This window comes from Triticum aestivum, chromosome 1B, assembly GCF_018294505.1.
Source record: "Triticum aestivum cultivar Chinese Spring chromosome 1B, IWGSC CS RefSeq v2.1, whole genome shotgun sequence".
NCBI classification, from domain to species: Eukaryota; Viridiplantae; Streptophyta; class Magnoliopsida; order Poales; family Poaceae; genus Triticum; species Triticum aestivum.
The window spans coordinates 649581022-649597357 of NC_057795.1; the positions used below are offsets into that span (position 1 = coordinate 649581022).

General features: G+C 44.9%; 1 protein-coding gene across 1 annotated transcript; it reads right to left on the minus strand.

Moving 5' to 3' along the window:
- Positions 1-9799: 9799 nt before the first annotated feature.
- On the minus strand, positions 9800-16119 carry LOC123081528 (disease resistance protein RGA2-like). Its single transcript, XM_044504097.1, has 5 exons — positions 15615-16119; positions 13975-15144; positions 12034-12589; positions 10384-11892; positions 9800-10182 (listed from the first exon to the last, which is right to left on the minus strand). Exons 1-5 carry the CDS (start codon positions 15993-15995, stop codon positions 9800-9802), a joined length of 3999 nt encoding a protein of 1332 aa, XP_044360032.1. The 5' UTR covers positions 15996-16119.
- Positions 16120-16336: the final 217 nt, after the last annotated feature.

Consider the following 16336-nt stretch of genomic DNA (forward strand, 5'->3'; position numbering starts at 1 on the left):
AACGAGGAGTATGGACCGAGAGCTTGATGAAATGATTCAAAATGAGTTCCTCAATTCGTCGGATTCAAACGAAGAAGATGAGATGATCATGAGCATGAGCATCCAAGAGGAAATGGACCAGGAGGTGGAGCATATTCTCAACTTCAAGGGCTCGGTCAAAGGGAGAAGAGTTTTGAACCGGGATCGGGTCTCTGGAGCTTGGCTACTATACAATGACTACTTTGCTCCCAACCCAACTGTCCCTGATGATCTATAGTTTCATCGGCGGTTTCATATGCGCAAACCATTGTTCTTGCGCGTGGTGGAGGGAGTGGAGGCACACGATCCCCACTTCAGGCTGAGCAGGGATTGTTGCCGACAATTATCATTCTCTGCTAAGCAGAAATGAAGGCACTTGGTACCGCCGTTGATGTCGTTGGTGAGATGGTCCAAATGGGTGAGAGCACATGCATATAGACCACTGTCAAGTTTGCCTGCGCCGTGGTGCAGGTGATTGGACCAGAGTATCTGATAGAACCAAATGTGCAGGATACAGAAAAGTTGATGGCTATTGGAGAGGCAAGAGGTTTTCCTGGTATGCTCGGTTCAATTGATTGCATGCATTGGCAATTGAAAAACTCCCCAAAGGTTTGTGGGGGATGTACCAAGGTCACACCAAAGAGACCACCATCATATTGGAAGCAATGGCACATGACTTATGGATTTGGCGGTCAATGCCTGATTCTCACAACGACATCAATGTGCTTCAGCGGTCTCCCGTGTTCATAAGACTTTGTAATGGGGAATCGCCGCCATGCACCTAACTGTCAACGACCGTGACTACAACATGGGGTACTATCTTGCCAATGGTATCTATCCTCAGTGAATGGCCTTTGTGAAGACCATATCCAAACCCCAACGCAAAAAATAAAGCCAGTTTGCAACAATGCAAGAGGCATCTAGGAAGGATGTGAAGAGGGCATTTGGAGTGCTCTAAGCTCATTGGGGAATTGTTCATGAAGTTGCAATGATGTGGGAATCAGAGACCTTGTGGAAGCTGATGACATGTTGTGTTATTTTACACAATATGATTATCGAGGACGAGGGTGATGATGTGGCCAAACCAATGATTTTGAGATCCCGGGAGAACAAGTCCACATTCCGGAACAAAAAGATGCAGATCACCTTCTAATTTTTTTCGGATCCATCAGAATCTTCGAGATCATTAAGTGCATGCACAGCTACTCAGTGATCTTGTGAAGGATATGTGGACCTACAATGGAAACCAAAGAGCTAATGTTTGAATTGTGCACTGAAAATAAATTTTATATTGAACTATGTATTTTCGCTATCAACATTTGTTATTTGCATGCGACATTCACGTGTATGATGGACATGCATGAATTTGAGAATTTGGATTTGAGATGTGTGGTTGCCGGGAACGACAAATGAGGGGTTGTTCGGCGCCGTCCAGGCCTGCCTGGGCGCGTCCGAGGACGTATAGGGGCCCGAATATGCCAAGTTCGACATTAGATGCTATTAGGTCTACAAAATTGGAGCAAGGACTTTGCCAAACTTGCACAATCTCAAAGAAGCGGATGTTCACAATTTTTACATGTGCCCGATCAAAAAAGTATCAGTCCGGCGGTCCATGAAAAAAAAATACAGTTTTTTCCTGCAAGACCGGATATCCGAGCCTTCACACTCATCGTGGCACCGGCTCCTACTCATCAGCCGCCAAGCGCTTCAACATCCTAACACGGACGGCTTCCACAATTATCCTTGCATCGTCATCCAACTTGTCTATCTTCAAGGTCAACATATCCATATCCTCCGAAGTGGTCCGAGTCCCAGGCCCCACCTGACCCCTGCACCCCATTTGCGGCCCCGCCCGTTGACCCCACACCCTTCTTTTTTCTGCCCGCCTCATTCTTTGCCTCCGTTTGAGGCAGAGGGCTTGTCGCGTCACCAAGTTGATCTTTCAGGCGACCGTCTTCTCCTGATTCTCCACCTCCGTTGTCTCTGACAGCTTTTCGTAGGGATCCATGCGGTGGCGGCGGCGAAAACCGCGCGAAATAGGGCGGAGAGTTGCGGGATGGCAGCAGAGAGGGTGGAGAAAGGGATGTGGCGCAGAAACAATGCGAGCCACACCAAATGCGTCGGCTCCACCTTAATTTTGGGTGGGCCTGGGTGTCAAAATCCTATGTGGCGGCTGTCCAGACTCCTGTAAAGCCCTCACCCTAGTTTGCTTTTGGTTTCTAGGAACTAGGAAAACAGACACCTGAACTGGTCCACGGACAAATGTGACACATTGTTGGATGACATGCGACGTCTGGACAGCTTGGTCCGGATGGTTGCGGGCAGTTTGAGGGTCAGCGTTGGAGATGCCCTGAGAGTATCTCTAGCGGTCCCGATAAACCACGGATATCATAAATCGATTTTGCGGTACCGCAGGCTGCACGGGAGAGCAGATCCTATAAAGAGTACCACGTAATTTAAACATACTACTTCCCCCCACGATACTTTGCCAAAATTTAGCATATTTCATCACAAAATTAAACATACGCGATTTAAAACCTAAATCTAACTATTCATCAGGATCCTTCTTGACACTGAGATGGTACTCCATCAAAGAGCTGGAGAGTAAGAAGGCGTAGTCGTACTCCTCCTTCGTCGCCTCCAGCCGTACGGCGGCACCTTCTTGTCCAGCGGCGGCCGCCTCCTTCAACAAAAAGGACACGCGCTCCACCTTTCAGAGGCGCTTGGTCGTCGGCCAATAGATCTCGTGGAGGCGATCCAAGTTCCGCCACGCCTGCCGGCCACCGCTGCGGGAGTGGGAGCCGCGCTGCCGTGCCTATACACGATGCCCCTCCTTCGTCGGCGGGCGGACGGCGGAGCTTGCATGGCGACGAGCCTCCGTGGGCCCCTCAGCCACCCCGCCCCCGTCCAGCGCTCGACATCGTGCCTATGTGTGCGGCAAAGTGCGGCCGGAGGGAGATGGATTTCTCGCCAGAGAGTGCGAGTTTGCAACAGAGGGGGAAAGGGGATTTGCTGGATGCGAACCCTAAATCACGGTTGCTCCGATTTACGGGCCGCCTATAAAAAAATTACGGGTCAGGCCGGTTTTACGGTATCTGTCGGGCCGTTTTTCTCCCGCATACTGTAAATCTGTCAGAATTTTACAGGTCGGCGAGCTTATACGGGATCTGCTAAAGATGCCCTAAGGGAAACTCTAGCTGGTCCCTCAAAAAGAGTTAACTCCTCAAAATATTATCTTTTGAGGAGTTCATCGCACCTAGTCGAACTCCTATATGGTTAACTTGTCAAAATTTTGACGAGTTATCTTCCAAAATATGGCTCTCTATCATTTTTAAGCAGCCCCACACATTTCTCAGGACCCCCGCCCCTCAACTCTTGCCATCGGCACCAGCTCTACCCGCCTCTGGCACCCAATTTCGCCCCCGCAGACACCATCGGCCCTGATTCCGACAAAAATGGGACCGCGGTCCGCTTCCACAACCCGCCGGCTACTCTTGTTGGCCCTATATGCCGCCAGAATCAACCCATGCGTCGCCTCTCGGGCCAAGGAAATGGCTCAGGGAGAAGGTCATGGTGCGGACCATCGCCATGTCAACAAAGGTCAGCGGCAAGGCCGGTGGCAAGAGGTCTTGAAGATGACCGACCGCCCTTCGCTTACTCCGGTCGATTGCAAGCGGGCAAGGAAACCGACAGTGGCCTGAAAGGACCTCGAAGAGGCGGCGGTGAAGAAAAGGAAGAAGGCGACCACGCCAGCACCTTCTCCCCGTCTCAAAACCCTTCTTCGGCCACCCCATTACCTCCTCCTATAGCATGTTCGGCCGCCGCAACCTAGGCCAAGGTCCATGGACACTAAGTGTCCGATGATATACTTGAGAGGTAAAAAAACTCTCTTTTCACTATGGATATTGGTGGCGGTTTGCAACGACGATCTCGTGACGTGCTTGTGGTTGTTGATTGTAGTGTGGAGGAGCATGATATTGCAACTTTCATGTCTCAATTGGATGAATCACACATACTCAGACATTGATGATCTAGATTACGATGGTGCAACCTATGATCAAGAAGAAGAGAAGCGAGAAGAATGATGAGCCCAAAATGGAGGAGGTCGATGATCCCGTGAAGACACAAGCAAGCCCAAAGAGGGCAAGGAGAATGAACTATAGCCATGATAAGGACATTGCTTTGTGCTTTGATTGGGTGAATGTCACGCTTGATGCCTCGTTTGGTACGGATCAGACGAAGGAGAAGGTATCGCCCCCAAAAAAATCTTGATGAACCAAATGTATACTTTCAGTAAACTTAAGGGCCAAAAACATGGTTTTCTCTTTCAAAACACGCTGGAATCGGAAAATCCAATATTATCTCAGATTAAAACGTGTCGTATATGTCCATAATTTTCCGTCGAAGTTCGGAAGGCATGCATGTTAGCTTCATGGTACTGGTGAATTGATGAAAGGTTGGCTTGGCTGGACTAAAAAAAAAATATATATATATATAAACAGCTTTAAGCTCTCAGTCTAAAAGATTACTTGCTATTTTAATCCATCACGTCATGTATACAACATTAGCCATATCCAATCTATAATACGTGATGAAAATATGTATGCAATATTTTAAGTGTCACCATTCGATCATTTATATTTGATTGTAGGATAGAGATAACCGACGACCACTCTGATTTGGTTGTGTGCGCTCCTAGAAACACACGGTTGCGAGTTTAAATAGCCAAAAACGATGTCGAAGGGGGATCGAAACCATGTCCTTTCGTATCCATACTAAATTTAATAGCAACATCCAGCTGGGCTAGCCCACTTTGATGATTGCATGCTACTTACATACTAGTTTTATCTTCTTAAGACGAGATTGAACGGAAAAGACAACGATTGGTAAGTGAAAATTCAAACCGGTAGCCTCACTAGTCTGGGTATTAGAACTATGGGTCCTAGTTCCATTATTTTCCTGCACGTTCCACCCTGGTTCACATGGTTCACAAAACCGGCGTCCCCTTACCTCCTTTTTAGATGCCAATTACCATGGTGTTTATATGTAAATTATCAGGTCTACAACGCGTAAATTACCATGTTATTTGCAGAAACTGCTGGGTATGTTTTCAATAACTTTTTTCATGAGCGAAAGTTAACGCAATATTTCTAAGTAAATTATCTTATCAGGTATGTTGTGCATATATTATCATTCTGTTTACAAAGAAGTTATCAAGGATATGTTTTCAACAACTTTTTCCTGGGTCAAAAGTTACCATGGTGTTTCAACGCAAGTTATGAGGCCAGTGGTGCATAAATTACCATGCAATTTACACAGACCGGGGGGGGGGGGGGGGGAGGATGTTTCAACAATTCTTTTCCTTGGGTCAAAAGATTACCAAGGTGTTTATATATAAGTTATCATGTATGTGCTTCGGAATTTACCATGTTTTTTACCCCAAAAGATATTGTGGTATGTTCGAATGACTTTTTTTTACTAGCACTGTGTTTGGATGTCTGTATTGGAGGCCTCCGTATTGAATTTGTTTCAATTCCAATTCAGCAAGGAGACTGTAATGGACACGAATACGAATTCGCTTGTTTGGATGCCCATTGAATTAGCTCCTGGAAACCCAGTGAAGTTTCAATACCAAATCATGTCCGGATGACAAACTATGGAGTTGGATAGGAGTAAATTGCATAAAACCACCACATTGAGGGCTAGCTTTGCGAAAAACACTAGGATACAGAATCGTTGCAGATTGCACCACGTCTAGCGTAATTGTTTTGCAAAAATCACTGATCGGCGGATCTGGCTCTGTTAAGTGAGATTATGACAGATGGGCCCCTTTTTTGCCTATGTGGCGTAACATTTCATGCTAGATCAATTTTAGTCTAAATTTACAAACTAGTCCATATATTTTGCATAGACACCCCTAAATCAAATAGAAAAAAGCAATCGGCTCCCTCCCCTTCTTCCCGTCTCCTTCCTCCCTCCGCTCTCTTCCCCCGCCGGCGAGGGCCTGCAGCCGCCCACCAGAGCAAGCAGCAGCGGCGGAGCTCCAGCACCCCCATCGTATTCCCGCCAAGACAGCAAAGGGCGGGCAGGGGCCACCAAGACAGCAAAGGTGGTGTACAAGAGCGCCGCCCAGGCGCGTCGGTCTTCCTCTGCAGCTCCGATGAGCTCCGCTTTGACGTGCCCGCCCGCGCGCTTGCGGCCGAGGAGGCCCTCCAGCCCGGCGCAGGAACGGGGTCGGGGTGCCAGGCGCCAACGGCAAGCGACGGAAGGCGGCGGCAGGGTCGCCCATGGGCCCACTGGTGAGCGCGTCGGGGAGGTGGATCTACGGGGCCATCAAGCCGCCGCCGCCGCGGATCTGCCGGACGCCTGACGGGCCGCCCAGGGTCCGGCTCAGCGACGGCAGCCACCTCACCTACGCCGAGTCCGGGCGCGCAAGGAGGGCGCCGGGCAGAGACGGGAGCGCGGCCAGGCAGGGGCATGCCCGGCCGGCCGGGCAGGGGCGGGAGCGGCCAGCCAGGTGCACGCGCGGCCGGCCGGGCAGGGGCGGGAGCAGGGCGGCGGCAGGTGCGCGCGCGGCCGGCCGGGCAGGGGCGAGAGCGCGGCGTCGGCAGGCTGTGGTGGCTGTTGTGTGTGTGTGGGCGGGGGGGCACAAGGGAAAAGTTGGGGGATGCTTTTGCTTTTTTGCGCATCTAGCACTGTCTTTGGTAAAACATTGTGCCACGTCAGCGAAAAGTGGTATATAATCATTATACCCAGGTCAGCATTGCCCACACGAAGACATTGCTGGCGGAGGCCTTGACGAGCGCATGCAACCGGCCCGCGTCAGCGTCGTCGCGGCATGCGCTCCTGTAGGCTCGTTGTCGCTCCGTGTAAAATGCGGTGGCAGCTACGACTCGATCCAGAGCACATCGGAACGAGCTATACCACTAGACGAAGATACAAGACAGGGAAGGGGAAGAAGGGGATCCAAGGAAGGGGAAGGACCGAAGGAGAAGCTAGAAGAGGAGATGGGTTCTGGCGGCCAGAATAGATGGGGAGGCACATTACGGCCGCTGCAGGCATGGGAGGAGATGGCCTGCCGTGGCCGGAGATGGGCAAGATGGAAGGCCTACGCCGGCCAGAGAGATCCGACAGCGGCCGTCCAGGTCAGGGATGGAGAGGAGGAACGCGCAGGAGGGAAAGGGGCGGCTGCCGAGGTAGCTTGAATTAGGTGAGCCGCTGCCGGAGAGAGGAGGAGGGCCGGGAGTCAGATGCATATCCGCGCCCCCGGCCGCCGTCGCCTACTGAAGCTTTTGGTCGCGTGGGGACGGAGCCAGGTCTCTCGCGGGGCCTCTCTCCAATCGTTTTCTTTTGCAGGAGTTGGCCGATTCAGCCGAAATCGGAGGCAGAGAGCTCTGTATCGAGGAAGGGCTGTGTGCGTGAGAACGATTTCAGACTGTATTGGACCCGTTTCAGTCCGGACATTTCAGTGCGCATCCAAACGGCTGAATTGATACCTAGCTAATACCAAATCCAATTCAGATAGGTCAATACAGACATCCAAACACAGTGTAGGTGAAAAGGTACCACGGTGTTCCAACGTAAGTTATAAGGTTCGTGGTGTGTAAATTATCATGCAATTTACACATAAGTTAAGAGGGGGACGAGGTATGTTTCAACAATTTTCTCCTGTGGACAAAATTACCATGGAGTTTGTACATAAGTTCTTAGGTGTATGGTGTGTATCATGATGTTTACACAGAAGATACCGTGGTATGTTTGAACAACTACCCCCTCCCCCAGTGAAACTTACCGTGTGTTTAAACAACTACCCCCTCCCCCAGTGAAACTTACCGTTGTGTTTGAACAACTACCCCCTCCCCCAGCGAAACTTACCATTGTATTTGAATATAAGTTACCAGGTCTTTGATGCGTATATTATCACACAGAATTTGCCGGGGTAATCCCCCGGTCAGAAGGTACCACAATGTTTTTACATAAGTTATTAGGTATGCAGTGTGTATATTACCATGATATTTACACATAAGTTACCAGATGTATGTTTTTAATAAATTTTCCCCCAGTCAAAGTTACCACAATGTTTATACGCAAGTTATGAGGTTTGTAATGTGTATCACGTTGTTTACACAGAAGATACTGGGGGTATGTTTAACAACTTTTTTCCACCAGGTGAAAATTACCGTGGTGTTGTATATAAATTATCAGGTCTGTGATGCATATATTATCATACTATTTAGACTGAAGATATATATGGTATGCTTTCAAAGTTCGACCTATGACTGTGACGGTCAAGCTTCCCGTTCTCCGGTTCCGCAGCTTGTCCATTTGTTAGCTACAGCTCAAATGCAATGAAATAGGACCTCACTGAATAAAACAACACACAGATTCATTGGATTAGTTGGTTCTATGACGGGGTCCTCGGTCAGGAGGTTGTTTGTTCTAGTCCCAGCTCAAGCACTTTTTTTTTGGCCTAATAAATAACTGCCCTAATGGGTGTTTTCCTTTTTATCGTGGTCTTAAGAAGTTACAAAAGTAGGTCAGCAAATTGAGCTAGCCTAGCTGGCTGTTGTTGTGGCAAGTAATACGGAAGTGTGCGAGTTTGATTCCCTGCTAGCACGCCATTTTTTGCCTATTTAAAAGATCGAAAGTGAACGAAAAATATCCGGATTGGCGATCAATTGCCCGGGATCGAGAAGCGGGTCGAATGAAAAAGAATATTCAGGGGAATGCGCGTATCGGACTGACGGTTAGATAGGGACATGCGATCTGCCGGCGGTCGCACGATCCGGATCAAACGGCAATATCGTTCAGTAATGATAAAAGAAAAATGTGGTGTGGTAGTTACTTTTATAAATATAAATACACTAAGTAAGTAGGTTTTGATCTCCTTCCTTGATTTTGCATCCAATGTTAACCTTAGGGTTTTGAATGTCTATAAAAATGTGATTTTTACAAGAGAGTAATCTTTACGCTAAGGGCAATAGAGTTGATCAAAGCGGAACTCATACAAGGCGACTAAGCACAAAATGGCATAAGAACATATCAAAGAAAAAAATATGCATCCGTTGAATTCCTATGTCATATTTATATTAATTCAAAATGCATGTGCAAAATGAAACCATAATTACTAGATTAAAAGTTACTGGGCTTTTGGAGTTTCATACCTCTAGTTCTTCTCGTTCCTCTCTATGTCTTGACGAATTTTCTCCATAATACCTTTCTCCGTGTTTTTTCAATAGCCTATCCATACATGCTCCCTATTTACATGAAATTTACATGATTAGGTCATTGTGGAAACTAAACTGAGAAATGATGAACACCTGCATCCCTAGGCATGACTACATGCGCTCCTTCTACATTACTAAATCGGTATAGTACAAATGTATAGTAAACGACAAGTCCATCGAGGCCGTCAGACGCATCTCGACCATCGTGCCACGGCTAGCCCGGTCATTCTTGCTAAGGGCGCCTAGACTACCCCCTTGTGATTTTGTGTCTAGCCTACTAGTTTCATCTAGTCTATTTTAGCTACCTCATAGTGCCTTTTATAGCAAACCCACAAGTGTTCGACTTAAACGCTAACCCTCCGCATACAACATGCCCAACTATGGCCCTATACACATATTCCACACCAAGCACCTAAATGACATATAGACATACACCATTGTGAAATATATGTGCACGCTTCGAGTGCCCATGTCATCAAGATCATTGCAATAGCATGTGCAAATGAAGCTATGGGTGATTACCTGTAATTAGAAAGATGTAAATAGAAGAGCTTTCAGTAGTTGTGTACCTGTGGTTCTTCTTGTCCTTGTTCCTCATTTGGTTCTTCTGGCTCAAATATTACTTTATGGATGTGAGAAACCTTATATGCATCCTCCCTGCGGGACCTTCCAACCAGACTTGAACAACCAGAAATGTACAGTTCCTCCAAGGCAGTAAGGTTTTGTATGCTTTCAGGCAAAGATGTGATGTTGGGACAGTCTCTGATGTGAAGTTCTCGTAGGGAACTGAGCTGTCCTAGCCATTGCGGCAATATATCTAGTCCTTCGCACTCGAGAAGCATTAGCACTCTCAGAGCAGTGAGTTTTTTCATACTTTCAGGCAAAAAAGTTAAATTGCAACAATCTTTTATGCCCAAAACCTGTAGAGAAGTGAGATCTCCCAACCATTCTGGCATCTTCTCCAGCCAATGCAACGACATCAAACTTAGCTTTTTGAGAGAGGTGAAGCAGCGAATGGCCTCCGGCAAGGCCCTCAAACCGTAGGAGGAGGTCAATGAGAATTCTTCGAGAGTTGGGAATTGCTCTAGTCTACTCCACTTGCCAGGATGAAAGCTGCAATTTTTTATACCCATGCGACAAGGAAGAGTGGAAGATGAGAGTTTCCCAAATCGTAGTCCTGTCAAAACCTCATCGCTATTGTCCAAGCACCAAAACATACTTCTGGGGGGATATGGTAGGAACTCCAACAATGGGCAGTCCTTTAACTCTAGATTGTGCAAATTAGGGATTAAAAATTCTCCATCTTCTTTGCCTGACTGTGTTGTCCACCATTCTGCCAAATTGACCATTGACTGCAGTTGTAGCAATCTTAGTTTCTTACAAGTTCCACCTTCCCCATAGAATTCCTTGCCGATTTTCCTGATTTTAGGAATTTTATGCAGATATAGACTTCTTAAGTTTGGCAGTTGCCCAAACGGAGGAAGATTTTCACATGCACGTAAATCAGAAAGACTCAGATAGGTAATACAAGGGAGGTGGGAGGATATGTGCGACATCCAATTAGGGAAACCCTTGCTCGTATACCCTTGTATCATAAACTGTTCAAGATTTCGAGCTGGTATTAGGTTCTCCAGAATAGATTCATCTAATTCACCGGCATTCATATTCAGCTTTCCTTTTTTGCGGGAAGCATTCATATTCCGTTTGTTCCAGTGGAGAGCTAACTGCCGAACACATGATTTATCACGCAGGTTGACTCTCTTTGCGTCTTGTGGTTTCTCGACACACTGAAGAGATCCAATTAACAACTCACGGCAATTCTCATGTGCAAGCTCCACTATACTGTTGTGTCCTGAAGGTCTCCTGCATACTCTATGTACTGTGCGGCCTGGCAAATTTAGACTCTTCTTTATTTCCTGGGCTTCTCCAAACACCCTAGGATGTCCTGACGTGACCACAAATTCCGTGAGACTAGCCATTTTACTGATGCTATCTGGCAAGTGAATGAGAGCACCAGCAGAAATGTCCAATATTTGGAGACTAAGATCACCTAGTGAGGAGGGGAGCTCTAGGATCCCTAGACAATATGACAAATTGAGACACTTCAGATTAGTCATCTTGCAGATTGACTCGGGCAACCGTGCTAGCCTGGGACAACTTGTTAGGTTCAAAGACTCCAACTTTGAAAGGTCACCAAAACATTCAGGGAGTACTATAAGGGCTCGACAATCTGAAAGGTTTAGGTCTTTCAAATGCTTCAGTTGGCAAAGTGATTCTGGCAGAACTGAAATCTCGTAGCAATCAGAAAGGTTCAAAGATTCAAGCTCTGAAAGGTTACCAAAACCTTCAGGGAGCACTATAAGGGCACGGCAGTCTGAAAGGTTTAGGTCTTTCAAATGCGTCATTTGGCAAAATGATTCCGGCATAACTGAAATCTTGTAGCAATCAGAAAGGTTCAAAGATTCAAGTTCTGAAAGGTCACCAAAACCTTCAGGGAGCACTATAAGGGCACAACACTCTGAAAGGTTTAGGTATTTCAAATGCTTCAGTTGGCAAAATGATTCTGGCAGAAATGAAATCTTGTAGCAACCAGAAAGGTTCAAGAACCTAAGATTCTGAAGATTGTGGAAATCTTGTGGCAGGTTTTCTAACTCATGACAACCTGATAGGTTTAAATGATCTAAACGCTCCAGGCTAAAATTGTCAGGAAGTTTGGTTAGCTTGGAACAACTTGACATGTTTAGGAATATGAGTTTACTAAGAAGATTAAATTTGTCAGGAAGCTTACTGAGCCTTGCATTGCCAGCTAGATCCAAATAGCTAAGTTTGCTGAGGCTACAGATACTGTTAGGCAAGGTCGCAAGTGAGCAATTGGACAGAATTAGAGTTTCCATATTTTGAAGTGTATGGAATGACTTAGGAAGTGATCTAATTGGCAAGCTAGAGGCATTGAGGTACCTAAGTAGCTTTAACTGAATAGTGGAAGATGGCAAAAGTTTTTCTCTCGTAGTTGACTGCCCCACAGCTAAACATCCACTTAGGTCCAAGACCCGTATATACTTGGTTCTAGAAAATGCCTTCTGCGGGAGCTGCTGTTTCTTTGAATGTCTTACATGCAAGGATCTGATGTTGCCTGGCAGATCATTGAAAACCTTATACTGATTCTGGTAGTTGATCAACTGTGCATGTCGGCAATAACGTTGTTTTGCTTTCTTCCTAGTCCTTGGCTCGGTAGCATTTAGAACAAGGGATTCATGTCCCAAAATTATCGTTGCAAGATCATGCACCAAATCATGCATGGTGAGCTCTCGAGGAGCATTGGCATGCACTGGACTTGACCTAATCTGCAGATAGAAGTATACTAGTATAAATTTAGGCTTGTAAAAGAAAATGTAAACCCCACATGGTTATGCTTAATTACCAAGTGAACACTCCTTGTATGATAAACATCAACTTGTAAATTAGTGGCTGCAAGATAGTGACTAAAAAAATGCACGAAACCTATGAGGCTCATGTAACACCCGTAATTGATAATTAATTCTTCTAATGGTTAACTAGAAGACTAATACCTTCCTCGCTTCCTACCCGCCCTAATGGTTGACTAGTCAAGTTGAATATATTGCTATTTAAAAATGTGTTTATCTGTTGGATGGCGGTGATAATTAACATAAGAACATTGAATGTCATGTGTATATATACTACTTCTCTTCCAAATATATAATAGTTAAGGAGTTTGTGCGTGCATGATTACTATTACACGTTAAAAATAGAGGGTTGATGAATTAATTTTGTAATTTTATAATAGTGCACTAAATCATATTATATGTTCTATATTTGATCTATGCTGGTGTGGAAAATAGAAGTAGTACTCTCTCTCTCCATTCCCAAAATACTTGTCTATTGGTATCTTCATACAGTACCCAACATAATGCTTTGACCGTCATTTTTTTAAATGTTTATCTTTTAAAAATAGTACATTAATATAAAAGTATATTTGATGATTTAGCAGTGCTAGTTTGATGTTTTCAATGTTAGTAATCTTTCTATATTGATAATCCAACCTTTTTAAAATATAAATTTATTAATATAATGGTAATTCTTTTATATTTTGAAACAGGGGTACATATCACCATTAGGCTCCAACTGACTAAATTATTATGTCATCTCTACAGCAGTTCATAAATTGGAAAGCGTCTATGCCCATGATTTGCCAATCTCACTATATTTATCTAATGTAAAGATACCAAAGAATCCTAAACTTATATCCAATCGAATATAGAATCTAGTATGATATATTCTGAATTAATAAGTTCAAAATAAGAAAGTTCTCCAACTAAGTTATATATATATATATATATATATATATATATATATATATATATATATATATATATTAAATCAAAAAATAACAAAGAACCAAGAGCCAAAATATAATGTAAGGCGTTAATTCAAATGCAACCTAATGAGACTAAATGCAATGGTAAATTTTGAAATTTTGAAAGAGCGGGTTTGGAAACATTTTTAAGAATCTTAAAGTGAAAATAAATAAAGGCATAAACATAAACATGTGTAATATATCCATATTACTGAATATCGAATCTATTACAATCACATATAATTAAAAATGTGCATCAATTGATTATATTTACTATAGGAAAGAAAACCTATGAAGTGTATTCGACACATCCATGGCCAAGCAAGAACATGGGAAATAGTGTTCAACACTTACCGCGGAAGATTTTGAAATTTGAAGAAAAGACATCCCCATAAGGTAGTTAATGCACCTTTTACCATCGTCCCATCCAATTATGTATCCAAGAGCCTTCCATTGCTGAATTAGATGATCACTTTCTATAATGAAGCCCTTGGGAAACGCCGCCAAATATGTGAAGCACATTTTGAATTCCAGCTTCATGTAGTAATAGCTTAGCATGAGGCGCTCCAATGTGTCCTTGTGATCTCTATGACCCAAATCGATGTTTGTGTCTCTTATTTTTTGCCATGCCTCGACAGTCCTTAACTCGGACATTACTTGCCCAAGGGCAATTGCCACGAGTGGTACACCCCCACACTTCTCAGCAATTTTCCTTCCAATTTCCTCCAAGTCACTTTTGTCATCATCGGGCCCAAATGTGGTATGCTTCATTACTTCCCAGCATTCATCAGTTGACAAAACACACAAGTTGATTTGATCATAGTTCGGCACGGGACAAATTTTTCTTTGGTGTGCAAGAACACCGGTGCTCAATTTATTCACTACGCTTTGGTTACGCGTAGTTACAATAACCCTGCTACCCGTGCGGCCATGTCGTAACATCCGCTTCAGCCTTTCCAGCTTATCCACATCCTCTTCCCAAAGATCATCCAAAACAATCAAGTACCTTCTACCAGCAAGTTCCTTTTTGAGATTTTCCTGTAAAAACTGCAAACTACAATTGTCAAGGTTGATGCTGCTATTTATGCTTTTGAGGATGGCACTCCCAATTTTGCGCAGACCAAACTCCTTAGACACATGAACCCAGGCTCGGACCTCGAAGTCATTGACCCTCTTGTCCACAAAGACTGATTCAGCCAATGTTGACTTTCCTAGACCACCAAGCCCGACAATCGGGATAATAGATATAGCCTCTCTAGCGTAACCGTCATTGTTTAGTAGCAGCCTGATTATTTTGTCCTTTTCCATATCCCTCCCCACCACTCCAGATTTCAAGCCTTCATCACAGATGCCTACAAAACTTTCATTGTTTATGCTCCCTTGTGCTTGTTCTTGATGTCTCACAAGATTGAGAGCCTGGCCCTCCTTTCTTATTTTTTCTATTTCCCCCCTCACATTCTTCAGCTTGTGAGGCATGGTGATCCGCTGGAGAATTTGATTGTTCCAAGAAAAGAACAGTTTCAACTGCAAAAAAGTTGAAGTCAATATCGTTCGCTAGGCACATCTCTGTAAGTTATGATGGAAGATATATATATACTACAACCATATGTAGACAAATCTACGACAACTAATTTGGGACGGGGAGGTAGTATTTCTACGGGGATGGTCACAATTCAAGTTTAGTGAACCCCTACGAAACATAAAGGCAAACGAACTAGACGAAGATAAGTTGAAATTAATAGTCATTCATTCTGCAGCTTAAGGTTCTCGGAAAAATACTCGCAATTTGGTGGATGGGAAAAGAATTTTTCAAGCAATCGAGAAATAAGAAAAAACGACATGAATACAAATTATAAACAACTGTTGAGATTCAATGCGCCTCTTTTGCTTTGAGCATGGCATGTAACTATGAATCCATAATTAATAATCCTAAAATGCAAGACAAAACTCTGGACCACGACCTTACAACAGAGGAATGTAATAAGCAAGTATACCTTTGGTTGGCTCTTCTTTAAGAGCTCGGTGGCGTCCAGATCGTCCAGCACGTCCTCGACGTCGTAGGCGACGGACTTGAATTTGGTGAGCCACCGCCCAACAGCTTCCCCATCTCTTCCTCGTCGACGCAGCCTATCATCCGCATCATGCAAAACGGCCTCCAGATCTTGCATCTTGTCCGCCATGACATCAACATCGTCCTTGAACTTCCACTGCAGGGTGGCCTCCTCCGTGGCGAGTTCACCGAGCTTGCCCGCGACTTGTTTCCCCACGGCGCTCGCGATTATCTCCCCAAACCCGCTCATGCCAGCTCTCTCCCTCTCCCGCTCGCGATTATCTCCCACTAGTGTGCACTCGTCCAGATCGATATTCCGATTCATGATAAAGTATGAGTGACAGTGTAGTAAACATGACCTAAGATAATTAATAAACTACCTGGGCGGAATTGGTTTGAATGGTGGCGAAGTACAGTGGGAGCATTCATGGGGAATCCATGGGAGTGCACACTAGTGGTTCGTCCGCTCAGAATCAAATGGATCAAACATGTTTTCATGTCTAGAAGCTTACGTGTGCAGCCACATGCCATTATAGGCTCTGGCTTAGTTGAGTAGATAGTGTGACCTCTTCCGGGATAGGCTAGCTGATGTAGAATATGTAGGTGTACCGGCCTATCCATGGGTTAAGGGAGGGTACTTTTGAAAGACTATGTCTCGATATTCTC